General features: G+C 38.9%; 1 protein-coding gene across 2 annotated transcripts in view; it reads left to right on the top strand.

Moving 5' to 3' along the window:
- DOCK11 (dedicator of cytokinesis 11) overlaps positions 1 to 15,417 on the top strand; it is a 192,744-nt gene that overhangs the window by 88,744 nt on the left and 88,583 nt on the right. For both annotated transcript variants that reach the window (XM_026451858.1, XM_026451857.1), the window contains exons 15-22: positions 1,392 to 1,514; positions 1,699 to 1,775; positions 5,103 to 5,287; positions 5,379 to 5,444; positions 7,171 to 7,263; positions 9,349 to 9,472; positions 13,603 to 13,724; positions 14,206 to 14,292. In XM_026451858.1, coding sequence (XP_026307643.1) covers positions 1,392 to 1,514; positions 1,699 to 1,775; positions 5,103 to 5,287; positions 5,379 to 5,444; positions 7,171 to 7,263; positions 9,349 to 9,472; positions 13,603 to 13,724; positions 14,206 to 14,292 — 877 coding nt within the window. The remainder of the gene's footprint in view (positions 1 to 1,391; positions 1,515 to 1,698; positions 1,776 to 5,102; positions 5,288 to 5,378; positions 5,445 to 7,170; positions 7,264 to 9,348; positions 9,473 to 13,602; positions 13,725 to 14,205; positions 14,293 to 15,417) is intronic.

Raw genomic sequence — 15,417 nt, 5'->3', positions numbered from 1 at the left:
TTCTGCACGTGTATTCCAGAACTTAAAGTGTGTGTTTATATGTGTGTGTGTGTGTGTGTGTGTGTGTGTATAAAGTATATATGTGTGAAGTATACATATATATGTGAAGTAGGAACAGTGGGGTTAATTAATGCCTATAACCACATCTTCAGAGGTACTACCAGGGGGGAAATATGTTTCAGGCTATAGTTGCTTCCAGTGTGTTGGGTACGTGTATATTGTTTTCCATTTTAGCAGTAGAATAGTTGCTTAAAAATGGGAGAAGAAGAGGGGAAGGGAATAATCAAGTTCATATGAGAAACTATACATATATAGTCATCCCTCAGTATCCATGGGGCATTGGTTCCAGGATCTCCCACAGATACCAAGATCTGCAAATGCTGAAGTCTCTGCTATAAAATGACGTAGTATCTGCATATAACCTACTCACATCCTCCCATGTACTTTAAGTCATCTGTAGATTACTAATGCAATGTAAATGCTATATAAATAGTTGTTATACTATATTGTTTAGTGAATAATGACAAGAAAAATCTATTTGTGTTCAGTATAGACACAGTTCTTTTTTCCAAATATTTTTTATCCATGGTTTTTTGAATCCACGAATGTAGAGCCCATGGATACAGAGAACTGACTCTATATTGTAATTGCCCCATATAAATTTATCCTTATGCTTTTTATGAACTTTATGGAAATATACTTTACCTTTGATAAAATTTACATATTTTAAATTTCTAGCTTCATGAATTTTCACGAATGTATACAGTTCTGTAACTACCACCCCAACCAGATATGGAACATGTCTATTACCCCAGAAAATTTCCTCCTGTCCCTTGTCCATTCAGCCATCTTATCCCTGTCCCAGGCAACCACGGATCTGATTTTCACTGCAGATGACTTTTCATCTCTTCTGCACCTTCATATAAATGGAATAATGCAGTATGTCCTCTGATGTTTGCTTTCTTGTACTCGGTGTTCTTGAGATTCATCCATATTGTTGTGTGAATCAGTAGTTCGCTTCGAGCAGCATCTCATTGTGTGAATATACAGCAGTTTGCTTACCCGTTCACTTTTTGATAAATATCTGATAAATATAAAAACTAGTAATAACTAGTCTGGAGCTATAGCAAGTAAATCGTCTGTGAACATTTATTTATATAAATTTTTGTTAAATTGCTGCTGCACAAATTAAGAACATTCATGTACCATGTGGAAATATGCCTAGGAGTGGAATTGCAGGATTGTAGAGTGATGGGTGATTAACTTAACGAGAAACCGCCAAACTGTTTCCAAAGTGGTTTCACTATTTTACATTCCGACCATTGCTAATTTTATCTTAATTTATCAACATGGAGTATCTTTTTTTAAAAATGCTTCTGTTGCTGTTTTAGACCCATTTTCAAAGATACTCAAGGCTCTCTCGATCTGGATGGGAGATTTTCTCCTCTGTATAAACAAGACAGTAGCAAGCTTTCAAGTGAAGACATTCTCAAGTTGCTCTCAGAATATAAGAAGTAAGTGTTTGGTGTTTCTGCAATAAATATATCTAATAGATGAATCCTCAGTTCTTTTAAATGATGAATGTGAGTCATATATGGGAAAAACAGAATGCTTAAAATTGTAAGTTTGGATGGAGGGGTAACCAGTGCATTCAGTAATCATAATTTTAACTCTAAAATATTATTATTTTATATCCAGGCCAGAAAAGACCAAACTGCAGATTATACCTGGGCAGCTAAACATCACAGTAGAATGTGTTCCTGTGGATTTATCAAGTAAGAACGTATTGCAAATAAACCTTAAGCATAGTGTTTGAATGTCAGGTTGTTGTCCTTTCAATATTTTTCTTGAGGTTTGCATGGCATAGTTTCCCAGGGTTGCCATAACACAAAATATTATTACAAATTGGGTGGCTTAAGACAACAAACATTTATTCTCTCACAGTTCCAGAGGCTAGAAGTCCAAAATTAAGGTGTTCGCAGGGCCATGCTCTCTCTGAATGCTCTAGGGAAGAGCCATTCCTTGCCTCTTCCTACCTTCCAATAACTCGCGGCTAACCTTGGCATCAGTTGGCTTGTGGGCACGTCACTCCAACTGCTCCTCTGTCGTCGCATGACCTTCTTATAAGGACACCAGTCATTGGATTTAAGGCCCATCTAATCTTGTATGACCTCATCTTAACTAATTGCATCTACAAATATCCCATTTCTAAATAAAGTCACATTCTGAGGTTCCGGGTGGATATGAATTTTGAGTGGGGGTGGGGATGCTTTTCAACCCAGTATGCATGATGAATAGTTACAGATTAGGAAGTGAATTGAGTTGATTTTATCAGATGCTGTTTCATATATATGAAGTTGTGAGTGTGTCCCAGTCAGGTTCTGTTGCCTTTTGCCTTGGGTAACTTTTGCTTCTGTCATCAACTAAGAGATGAAAAAGGAGAAGGATTTCTTTTCTTGTCTAAGGGCAAGAATCCAAGATCCCAGGAGAAAAATAGAAAACACAAAACACAATTTGCAAGAGATAAAATGAAGTAGCTAGTAAATATGGGAAAAATATTCAATCTTAGTAATAACAATGACAGTAAGGCAAATTAAACAATATGCTTTTGCTCATCCATCAAAGCTATTAGAATGTTTAGAGTGAAGCTACCTAATGCTGGCTAGGTTTTGGCCAGGTGTTATCACCTATCATGAGTAGGAGTATAGTTTGGTAATAGATATCCATAGATGTTCATAAGTAGGGCATTCCAATTTTGAGAGTATATTTATGCATTGATTCACTGAATAACTATTGAGTAAACATTTATTGACTACCAGCTAGGTGCTTTAAACTTAGGGAGTTTAAAGTCTAGAAGGAGTGACAGATAGTATACAAGAAAACAAGTTGTATTAGTCCATTTTTCACACTGCTATAAAGATACTACCCAGGCCGGGCGCAGTGGCTCACGCCTGTAATTCCAGCACTTTGGGAGGCCGAGACGGGCGGATCACGAGGTCAGGAGATCGAGACCATCCTGGCTAACATGGTGAAAGCCCGTCTCTACTAACAAATACAAAAAAAAAAATCTAGCCAGGCGAGGTGGCAGGCACCTGTAGTCCCAGCTACTCAGGAGGCTGAGGCAGGACAATGGCGTAAACCCGGGAGGTGGAGCTTGCAGTGAGCCGAGATCATGCCACTGCACACCAGCCTGGGCGACAGAGCAAGACTCCGTCTCAAAAAAAAAAAAAAAAGATACTACCCAAGACTGGGTAATTTATAAAGGAAAGAGGTTTAATTGACTCACAGTTCTGTATGGCTGGGGAGGCCTCAGGAAACTTACAATCATGGCAGCAGGGGAAGCAGGCACGTCTTTTGTGGTAGCAGGTGAGATAAATATTGAATGAAGGAGGAACTTCCAAACACTTATAAAACCATCAGATCTCACGAGAACTTACTCACTATCACAAGAACAGCATGGGGGAAACCACCCCATGGTACAGTCACCTCCCACCAGGTCTCTCCCTCAACACCTGGGGATTACAATTGATGATGAGATTTGGATGGAGACACAAAGCCTAACCATATCACAAGGGCAGCTGTAAAAAGGGTAGCCAGGGAACACCTCTCTTAAGCTCAGGAACTGAAGAGGGAGAAAGAGAGCCAGCATGTGGTGATTGGGACTGTACATTTTCAGACTGAGGGCATCACATATGTTGTAAAGACCTTGAGGTGAGACCAAGCTGGGTTTGCATAAACAGAAGGGAATCCAGTATAGCTCTAGTGTAGTATGTGATAGGAACAATGGAGATAGGAGATAAAATAGGAAGCATCAGGTCACGTAAGGAATTGTATTGACTGTGGTAATGCCTTAAAAAATTGAATTTTATCCTAAATGCAGTGAGAAGTCAGTAAAGGATAGTAAACAGAGGTGTGGCATCCACTTCATATTGTAAAACATCTAGGAGTACAATGGATTATATTTTTCCTAAAGAAGTAATTGAAATCTAGGCAGAAATGGATCCATAAAGATGTTCTTTGCAGTGTTACTTATATTGGAGGAAAATTGGAATCAATCAGAATCCAACACTGTCAGTGTGGTTAAGATAATGACGCCACACCGATACCATGAAACTTTGTTGCAGCCATTAAAAGCAATGTTTACAAAGAGCTCATGGAATGAGACATCAGATAAATGTCAAAAAATTAGGATAAAGATCTATACATAGAGTAGAATTTTCATATTACTATATAAAATATGCATAGAAAGAAGACTAAAAGAAAGCATGCCAAAGTCTCAACAGTAGTTATCTCTGGGAAATGGAATGAGCAACCGTCCCTGTCTACCTTTACTCTCTACTTCCAGGTGCTGTTATAGGCATGTATGACTGTAATAATCAGAAAAGCAAATCCAACAAAAAATACAGCATCCTCAGGTCCAACTCTCCTTGGGACTTCCTTCTTCATCATTACTGCTCCGCAGTAAGGACCAGCAGTGTTAGAGCCCCTTAAGTATATGAATAACCTTTACTACAGTGACAATTTCAATAACATATGCTGCTAAACTTCTCTGAGGCTTAGTATTTTTTCACGGTCAGGAGTATTGAGGTTATCATTGGTAACACATCATAAGATCTGTAGTTTCAAAAGGCCTCCATTATTTCTTAGGTGAAAATTTGCACCTGCACCAAGTTAACTTTTTAAAAGTGACTTGCCGTGAATTAATTGGAAGCATAAATTTACTGTTATTTCCCTGATACCAATAAAAATTTGCAGTGAAAGCTAAATTGCTGCCACAGGAGGGAAAATGAAATGGATTTCTTTGCAGAGTTTAAATTTGTCAAAATTATGATGTGTTATATTTGGCAAATCACTCGACATTGAGAACGAAATAGCACTCCACGTCTGGTATGAAGGGTTCCACTAAAATCAGCATCAGACTACTCAATCTTGTCCTTTTGGGTTTTTAAAATTGTCGTGTGATTTTTTTGGTCAATTACTAAGAGTTGCGTTTTTTAAATCGCTTTTTGAGAATACAACTCATGTATATTTTTATACATGCAGGAATGTGTTAATGATTATTAAACTGAATGATCTTTGCCTGTTTTTCTTCCCTACTATAGATTGTATTACTTCTTCATATGTGCCCTTGAAGCCTTTTGAAAAGAATTGTCAAAATATTACTGTGGAGGTTGAAGAATTTGTTCCAGAAATGACAAAATATTGTTATCCATTTACTATTTACAAAAACCATCTGTATGTATATCCCTTGCAATTAAAATATGATAGCCAGAAAACATTTGCCAAGGTAACCGTGTAAACTATACATTTTTGGAGTATAAAATGTTATTTATAATCTGCTAATTGTGTGACTCATTTTGACTGATTAATCATTTTAGGCAAGGAACATTGCAGTCTGTGTGGAATTCCGGGATTCAGATGAAAGTGACGCTAGTGCTCTAAAGGTTTGTTTATGATATTGATAGGCGTATGTTTTTAGTAGAGATGGAGATTTTGGTAATCAGTAGTCTTATGCTCTAAGTTTAATTGTATCAACATCAAAAAGAAAATGTTCTAAAGTGACAAATGTAATACTTTGTTTTCTACTCTTACATATTAACTATAAGGCTTAGTTTAAATATTAGTGCAGTAGGAGCATATATAGCTTTAAAAATACCAGGTTTTGGCTTTTGCTCCTTTTTGATTTTGCAATTGCTTCAATGCCCAATTGCAAGGTCGTTTTCTTATGACCTGATAGTTTATAATGGTACCATCAAGGGACTATAAACTCCTTTCTCCTTGAAACCTGAGTAGGCTTTGAGCTGACAGAAGCACAGCATGACTGCTTTGATCTGAGATAGCACTTCTACTCCATGACTGGCCAAATGGTGCCTCCAGTCTTGGATTGTGGTCTATGAAAAGCAGAATCTCAGTCTATCTGATACAGCAATCCTTAAATACCTGTCACACCACAGTGCCTTTATATTTTTACTCTTTATAACTGTAACCCATCAATCAGGGACGTGAAAGAGAAGTCAGAACATCTAGCCAGCAAGACGTGTTTATCTGGCTCCCCATTTCTCTTGCATGAGCCTAAATCAGACAGATGGATGCCGGGTCTTACACTCAAACCACCTAGGGAAACAGGCTGGAATGCTCCTGACTAAGTAATTGAATAATAGCCCCCACCTTTGTAAAGAGATTTTTTTTTTTTTTTAACAGAGAAACTTAAATTAAGGATTCACTGGCTCAAATTCTATATGTTTTGTCTGGTTCTCTGTTCAGTGGAGATGAGAACAACTGCTGTATTTCCTCCTTGCAGTATCCTTTTGTAGACCCAATGACTCTTAGGTTACTTCTCAGCAGTTCTTGCAAATTGCCTTCATAACCGTATTTAAGAAGAGTTGGATATTCACTCATATGGAGTTTCAATTTCATTTCTTGGCTGGCCTGGATTGCTCGCTCTAAAGTAACAGAGTGAGGCAATTAGTGCGTTGGCATGCTGACTCCATATTCATCCTTGAGCCTATTAGGCCTATAGAAGTGCAAAACTCCCACTAGAAATGAAATTGGATCTTTCCGTGGAACCATAGAAAGCCTTACATTTATTTTATTGGTATAACAGAAAGCCAGTGATATTTTAAAATGTGGCTCATAAAGTGCCACATTTAAAAATGTGAGAGAACAGCAAGCTTGTCTGTAGCTTAATACACATTCAATTTTTTAATTCCTTTAGACCAGGAATGTGTCTGCTAGAACTTTTTAAACATGCTTCACCTTGCCCACTGCACAAAGAGCATTTAACAAATGTTGCCAACTGGTTGATGGGGAGCCTCTCATATTAAGAAATGCAAGTAGCATGAAGGAAGTAAGCTTTACAGGCCTGGTTTGAGACAAGTGTTTCTCTTCCAAATGACTAGGTCTGTTCAGCTCCTTACTATCAAGTAGTTTGAGATTGTGTTTCTTTGATGGCTGGAAATTCAGAAGCATCGGTACAGCCAAGTTACATGGTGTCCGATTTGGTGTCTGGAGTTACGGTGTAAATGATTGGAATTTACAGGCTCATGGTGACTGCCAGGTGGGCTTGGCCATGGCCCTGTACTGACAGATGCCCCTAACTGTATGTGGTTCCATGGTATCACATTTACAGACCTGCATTTAGAGTGGTGACTCTGTTTCCTTCTTTTGCAGTGTATTTATGGAAAACCTGCAGGGTCTGTTTTTACCACAAATGCTTATGCTGTTGTCTCGCATCACAATCAAAATCCAGAGTTCTATGATGAGGTAAAAATATATTATCCTGACATTTTTAAAATGCAGTGGTTGGAATTCTTTTTCTCTTTGAATCATTTTCATCATTTTACCTGCACTTTCAATCCCTGAGTGTTTTGTTCCATGAAAACAGAAAATATTACAAAACAGAGTGCTACTGTCCTGCTTGGTGCCTTTTGATGGTAGTAGAAGATTTACCCCCCAATTTAAGGGGCTCTTCGACTTGAGGTAACAATGCAGGAGACAAATACGAGAGTGGAGCTAGGTTCTAGCCCTCCTAGCTTTGACAGTGCTGGCTCTATAACATCAAGTCACTTCCCCCTTCAGAGTCTCCATTTCCTCAGCTTTAAAATGAGAAATTCAGAAGAGATTTTCAGAATGCCTTTCTAGCTCTTTCCCCTTATGGTTTTACATAGTAGGGTGCAGTCTCTCTGTAACTGAAATACTAGGAGAGACAGTGATACAGCTGGGCCACCAGAATCCCACTGGCTGGCCTGAATGCTTCGGTGCAAAGCAGAAAAAGGGGTATGGTTGGGTCTCTGAGTATCTGTGCTTCCTCCTGACTCAGCCTCTCAAATTGTGTCTCTGCCTTTGAAACCCTGTCTCTGCCCCTCTTTCCTTCTTCCTACTTCTCCACGTCTGCGTCTCTGTGTGCTTCCCAGCATGTCTCTTAGTATCTCTGTCACAGCCACTTCTGGTCTATATGTATCTGGCATATCCAAATCTGTAGTCTCCTTTTGATTCCTGTATGTCTCTATGGAACCTGGATGGGCATCCCAGCCCAGATGCTCTACTGTCCCTGCTCCTCAGTCCACGTGTCTCCATTCTTGGCTTGGTCTGAAACCATCCCCCTCGCTGTGGTGATTTTGCCATGTCCACCTGCTGTTGTATGGAAGCCTTATATCACAGCCTTAGACCTTGCTCACTTTCTTTCAATCCAGTGTCCCTAGTTTCATGGGGGACGGGGAGGGGATAGTATCGCCTTGTATTTTTGCCATCAAGGGAGGGAGTATGCCCATATTTATGTGCAGCAGAGCATTACATGCCCAGATGGTCTGGATGCTGTGAATAGGCATGTTCTGTAGTGAAATATACCTAAAACAGACATTAGTTATAACATCAAAACCATGCCTTGTACGAATGATAATTGGACCAGATGTCCATTACCAAGTTGTTAAATATGTGTATCTCTGTAACCAACATCAGTCACTACAAAAAACTTGACCATGTAGTAAGTAACGCACGTTATTTTTAGGATGCCTAAAATGAACATGCTTTTCAATCATTCACTGTATATTGACGGAGAGAGACAGAGAGTATTTGCATGTGTACCTTGGTGGGTACATGCATGCGCATCAAATCATTTAAATCTGTATTTTTGGAGCAGTATGATGAAACTGAACTAAATGTCTGACAGTTTCAGCTTACATACTTTCTGTCTTACATTTCTGTCTTACATACTTTCAGGAGGCATTACAAACATTCAGTTGGGATCTGATTAGAAAATTACTTGCGATACTTTATTACAACAATTAATTTTTAACTAAATGTATATGTCATGGCTGATAATTTTCATCTTTAAGAGCAAAGTTGTGTTTTTCTTCTAGAGAAATTTCTATAAACTATAATTTGTGGATATCATAAGACCGTAGTTACTTTTTGCATATTTATTTGTAATGGCTTAATTTTTTCATGCAAAAGAGAGCAACAACTTGGAAAAAAAGTAGCCTTTCAAATTCTGTGTACATTTTAAATGGGTTGCATTCATTGATGCAGATTGAGTTGCATAGTATCCCTGGGCTGTGAGGATGTGGTTTTGACTTAGTGTTTTAGAAAATTATGCTGCAAAATTGAATCCAGGAGAATCCATTGTACTCTCCAGCAAAAGTAATAAATCAACTCTCACAACTCAGAATATTGCTGTCAAACTGAAACTGACCAGAAAAGCATTTGGAATATATTTAAATAATACTATTTGGCCACTTGGCCAGTCCTTTAGGAAGTATTTTTGGAGCAGTATGATGAAACTGAACTAAATGTCTGACAGTTTCAGCTTGAGAAAACAAAGTGCCATGTGTAATTTTGCTTTCATTTCAGATTAAAATTGAGCTTCCCATTCACCTACATCAAAAACATCATTTGCTTTTCACTTTTTATCATGTAAGTTGTGAAATTAACACAAAGGGAACAACCAAAAAGCAGGACACAGTTGAAACTCCAGGTATGTGTACTCTTTAAATGCCTCTCTCTGTTTGAAATGGAATTTGAAATGGAATTGTCCAGGATATAACTTCTTTTCATCAAGCTATAGACCACTTCTCCCCTTGACCAAAAACCACTGTATTCATTCATTTTCATGCTGCTGATAAAGACGTACCTGAGACTGGGAAGAAAAAGAGGTTTAATTGAACCTTACGCTTCCACATGGCTGAGGAGGCCTCAGAATCATGGCAAGAGGTGAAAGGCACTTCTTGGCAGTGGCAAGAGAAAAATGAGGAAGAAGCTAAAGCAGAAACCCTTGATAAACCACCAGATCTCATGAGACTTATTCATTATCATGAGAATAGCACGGGAAAGACCGGCCCCCATGATTCAATTACCTCCGCCTGGGTCCCTCCCACAACATGTGGGAATTCTGGGAGATACAATTCACATTGAGATTTGGGTTGGGACACAGCCAAACCATATCAAGCACATTTCTGATTTTAAAAGTTCATTGGTAAAATGCATATTATATGTTCATTTTAGTATCGTTTCTACCAAATATCATTGTCCATATGCTTGCCAATGTGCTTAGACTACTATAAGCAACATAAAGTAATATTGCTATTCTCAAAAAGAAACACATATTGTGATATAGTATTTTTGTTATTTCTTTTATGTAGAATTGCCCAGCAACCAGAATTTTCCAGTTCTGCTCACTGAGGAAGAGGGAAGTGAGCCCAGACCCAGGGACATCTGTGAGCCAGAGGGAGGTGGGGGGCTGACTAGCTCTAATGAGAAGATGACTGATTTAACAAACTTGAATAAGCTTCAGTAGTGAAGCTCTCGTCATGGGCCCATTCAGGAAGGCTTTAAGTAAACCAATGGGTAGCATCCTTAGCAGAAATAGAAGGCCTTGTGAACATAGCTTGTATCACAAGCACTTTATGAACATCAGCATGTCCTAAGATTCAGATCCCAGCTAGTCTGTACTATTCATTCATTCATTCATTCATTCAGCAAATATTTCTGCATACAGGTTGAGCATCCCAGATCCCCAAGTCCAAAATTCTCCAAAATTGGAAACTTTTTGAGCACTGGCAAGATCTTCAAAGGAAATGCTCATTGGAACATTTCATATTCTGAATTTTTGGATTTGAGATACTCAACTGGTATAATGCAAATATTCCAAAATCTGAAAAAATCAGAAATTTGAAGTACTTCTGTTGCTAAAAGTTTCAGATAAGGCATACTCAAACTGTGTTATGTACAAGATACTGTGGTAGGCACTTTGGAGAATATAGTGGAGACTCAAACACAGATCTCATCTTCAGTGAGGATATGATCTAGTAAGGGAAATGAGTCCTGCGTAAACAATTATAATACAAGATAGAAAGTGGTGTTTAAGAAAGTAGTGCAACGTGAACTTAGAAGAGCAAGTTATTCAGCTGGTGGAGGGACGAGTGGCTGAGAATCGGAGAAGGCTTCTAGGAGACGATGTTTGAGTGAGGCCTTAAAGGGTTGGGTGGGGTTCCATAATGCAACGATGGCAGGAATGTAGGGGATTATGAGGTGAAGGAGCAGCTTGTACAGAGGCAGAGTATCAAGGGGCATGGACAGGGAACCACAAGTAGTTCACTAAGCCTGGAGCACAGGGTGCTCGGAGGGGGATCATAGGATGTCAGGTTGAACAGGAGGCATCAGATTTTGGAAAGCCTTGAATACCAGGCTATAGATTTGATTTTATTCCATCACCACAATGGAACTATTGGAGAGTTTTAAACATTAGAGCTGTTTTTCAGGAAAACCAATCAGGCAGCAGTATAATGGGCAAGGCAAGTAGGAGCAGGAAGAGGAAGAAAGGAAAACCAGTTAGAGGGTTATTTCAAAGGTCCGGGAAAGGAAGAGGCCGCACTATGGCAGTAGCGGGGTGGGTGCCGGGGGGCAGAGAGAAAGGGAAGTGCAGAAGAAGAACATATTGGACCTGGTAAGTGATTGGCTATTAGAGAGATGATTTAGTTAGCAATAAAGTTTCAAAACTGGGTGGTTGGAAAGAAGGTATTGCCAGTAGCAAAACTGTGGGTCGGGATGGCAGGTTTGGGACAACATCAGTTGAGTTTTAGGTGCTAGTGAGACATTGGAGTGATACCTAGCAGGCAGCAGAACTGAAAATGAGGGAGTTCCTTTTGCAGGTAGTGTGGATCTGTTCTTCATCCCCATAGAAATTGCAGTTAGTTCAGGGTAGGGGCTTTGAGGATTGAGAAGAAAACTAGCAGAACGATAAGAACCCATGACCGTGTGTACATCCTGAAAGCTAAATTACCGATTCGTTATCCAAATCCTAGACAGAGGTGGACAGGATGCTCAGTGGAGCATGAAATGGTTATTCTGTGAGCCACTCATCACTTTGAACTGTCCATTCTTTAAGTGACTTCCCACCTTTGAGCCAGATGGTATGCTTGACATTGTACCATTACAGCTTCCAAGTGCTCTCTATGAGTTTTGAATAGGGGACATGCTTGGTTGTGCTCTGATTCATTTACAGTACAAAAATGTTGCCTGAGCAGTCCCACAGAGACAGAAAGTAGACTATCAGTTGCCAGGGTCTGGGAGAAGAGGGAAACGGGGAGTGACTTCTAAGGGCTATGGGATTTATTTTGGGGGTGATGGAAATTTCTGGAATTAAGTGGTGGTCATGGAGATACAACTTCGCAAATATACTAAAAACCACTATGTGTACACTTTAAATAAATGAATTGTATGGTATATCTGAATGAAGTCTCAATAAAAATTTCTATTTTAAAATGTTGCATAAGAACAAGAAATAGATTTTCCTTTCATTTTCCTATTTTCAGGGCTGGAAATCTTTTCTCATTCGTCAAATTTTTAGTTTAACTACTTTGACAGAGTCATTTCTAATGGTTCTTCTGCTCATGTTACTTTCCTCTGCCTTTTATAAAAGAAAAGGTCTGGGTAAACCATTTCTGTAGTTGAACTAGTAAAGATGCCCATCAGGCACATTTCGGAGTCTGAGAAAGCCATTTAGTCTACTTAAAGAAGCAATGTTTTAGTCTCCTTTTAAGAATTAAAGCATTTGCCAAATTAAACACATAAATGAAAACATCATTCTAACCAGATTTGTGTTGACTTCTGTGTTCACAGTATCACACACACACGCACACACACACACACACACAGAGTCACACAAAGAATTTTAAAGAATCACAAAGCAGTGGCTTTAAAAAATGTTCTCCAGCCAATACCCTCTGTCATATGCCAAAACTCAGTCCAGAGCAAGCTTTTTTACAGCTGAGTTATAAACACTTGAATCCCAGAGTAATCTCTATAATGGAAATACTGACACCACTCAACTTGAGCAACACAGATGGCTCTGGCTTTTTTAGCTAGAACATGATGAGTTTTCTAATTGAAAGCCAAAAGGCTCTTTTGGGGAGAACTGTTAAGAAATGTAGAGATTGGGGAAAATCTCTTGATAGATTCAAGTCATAAACACTATTCCCTGGCTGCATTCTCCTACCTACACCTACACCTCTTCCTTCTGTAATCAGGAAAACTCTGCCTAACTAAATGATTTATGCCTACTGCCTTGTATAAATATGGAGTGTAACCGTGACTTTGTGACCTTAATTTTCCACAGTTCCTTACCCTAGGGTAGCCATAAGAAATTTTGGAACATGTGATTGTTATCTGAAATAGTCTCAGCCATGAGACTCTGCACTCTTAGTGTAAGAATGGATGAGAACTATCTGAGCCTTTTAAAAATAAATCTACCAAAAATATTTCCCAAAGCATAAATATAATGATATTGATGCACTTATAAAGTTTTAAAGTGTTTTCATGTAATCTCACTCTGGTTTCTCAATAATTCTTGGTAGATGAAAAGATGAAAAAGATTCTTGTGTTGTTATTCCCATTTTTATGGTCAAGGAAATAGAGTACATAACTTGTTAGTGGTCAGGCTGGGATTGAGAGTTCATCCAAACCCATTGTTCCTTCCCCAGTACTCAGTTGCCCAGCACCTGAACTCCCACACATAGATCCCTGGAGACATCACCACCCTGCCCTGCCCCGCCCCCTACTGATTGCATTTGTTATTTCCTTTCTCACGGTTGGTTATTATCTTGGCAGTTGGATTTGCCTGGGTACCTTTGCTGAAAGATGGTAGAATCATCACATTTGAGCAGCAGCTGCCAGTTTCCGCCAATCTTCCCCCAGGCTACTTGAATCTGAATGATGCAGAATCAAGAAGGGTAGGAAAATACTGCATTTGTTGAAGTAATCATGATTAAATGTGCAAAAAATAGAATTCTGTTGGTCTCGATTGTTTAGTACAATGTTACTCAAAGTGAGGTCTGAGGGCCGGTGCGGGTCCACAACAAAGATAAACGTGAAATATGGATGTTTAGAATTTGTAGCAGTTTGACAAAGTAATTTTATGTCTGTTGATTTTAATAACAGTCTTTTAGTGGGGCTCAGATTTTGTGCATAATATTAAAAAATTATTTAAGTAATTCATTTTACTGTAATTTATGAAAATATCAGTCTGCAAAGGATTGGAAATTTAAAATGATTTATGATATATTTATTCTAAAGGCAGAGTATTTTCTCCAATAATCTCTTGGTATGAAATTAATAAATTCATTTCTGAAAAAATGTTTAAATGCATAAAGATATTATATGTTGTTCATCTATCCATTGTTATGTTACAGAAACTTAATTTTCTGTTCACAGCAATGTAACGTGGATATTAAATGGGTAGATGGTGCAAAGCCTTTGCTGAAGATTAAAAGCCACTTAGAATCTACCATTTACACTCAAGTAAGTTGTGTCATTTGAATTTTGTCAATTTTTATACTTGAGTTTGTTTGATTAAAATAGACCACATTTGATTCCTACAGCCTTAGAGAAGATGTAACCTGCAAGATTTTCTCATTAATAATAACATCTGGTCAGGTGCAGTGGCTCATGTCTATAATCCCAGTACTTTGGGAGGCTAAGGCGGGAGGATTGCTTGAGCTCAGAAGTTCAAAGCTGCAGTGAACTGTGATTCCGCCACTGCACTCCTGCCTGGAAGACAGAGTAAGACCCTGTCTCTTTAAAAAAAAAAAAAAAAAAAAAAAAAGTCATTCTGTCTCAAATATTATAGTTCTCTCAAATTACACTATCTTTTTATTCTCATTAACTGATTTGAGCCTCATTGAACTCTGAAAGGAATGTGAAAGCCATCATCTCCATTTTATAGGTGAGGAAACTGAGGCTCAGGCAGGTTAGGTGACTTACCCAAGGTCACAGAATAGTAGTCAGGGGAATCAGGTCAAAACACACATTTCATTATTCTAGTTCCTGATGTAGTCCATGCTGTCTACAAAATCAGTATATATGGATTTCACATAGGACAGTTGGACTCCCTTGCCAGTGAAGTGCCATGGCAAATTTGGATATTGAATGCTTGAGACTATTGTTCTGCTAACTTCCTGCTGCTATCTTTATCAGTTCAGATCTTTATTATTTATTTATCTGTATATTTTTCAGTTCAGACCTTTATTTCTGCTTATTTCATTAAAATGGAGAAGGAGCCCAACTTCATAGAACACACTAGTCAAAGTCGGAATCAAATGAATGTTTAGCCAGTTGGGCATAAATGGTGGCCTACCGGCCGGCCGCAGTGGCTCAGGCCTGTAATCCCAGCACTATGGGAGGCCGAGGCGGGCGGATCACGAGGTCAGGAGATTGAGACCATCTTGGCTAACACAGTGAAACCCCGTCTCTACTAAAAATATTAAAAAAAAATTAGCCGGGCGTGGTGGCGGACACCTGTAATCCCAGCTACTTGGGAGGCTGAGTCAGGAGAATGACGTGAACCCGGCAGGTGGAGCTTGCAGTGAGCCAAGATCGTGCCACTGCACTCCAGCCTGGGCGACAGAGCAAGACTCCGTCTCAAAA

The sequence above is a fragment of the Piliocolobus tephrosceles genome, chromosome 12 (genome assembly GCF_002776525.5).
Source record: "Piliocolobus tephrosceles isolate RC106 chromosome 12, ASM277652v3, whole genome shotgun sequence".
NCBI classification, from domain to species: Eukaryota; Metazoa; Chordata; class Mammalia; order Primates; family Cercopithecidae; genus Piliocolobus; species Piliocolobus tephrosceles.
The sequence above is the reverse complement of the archived record's forward strand: the minus strand, read 5'-3'. Positions and strand labels throughout refer to the sequence as shown.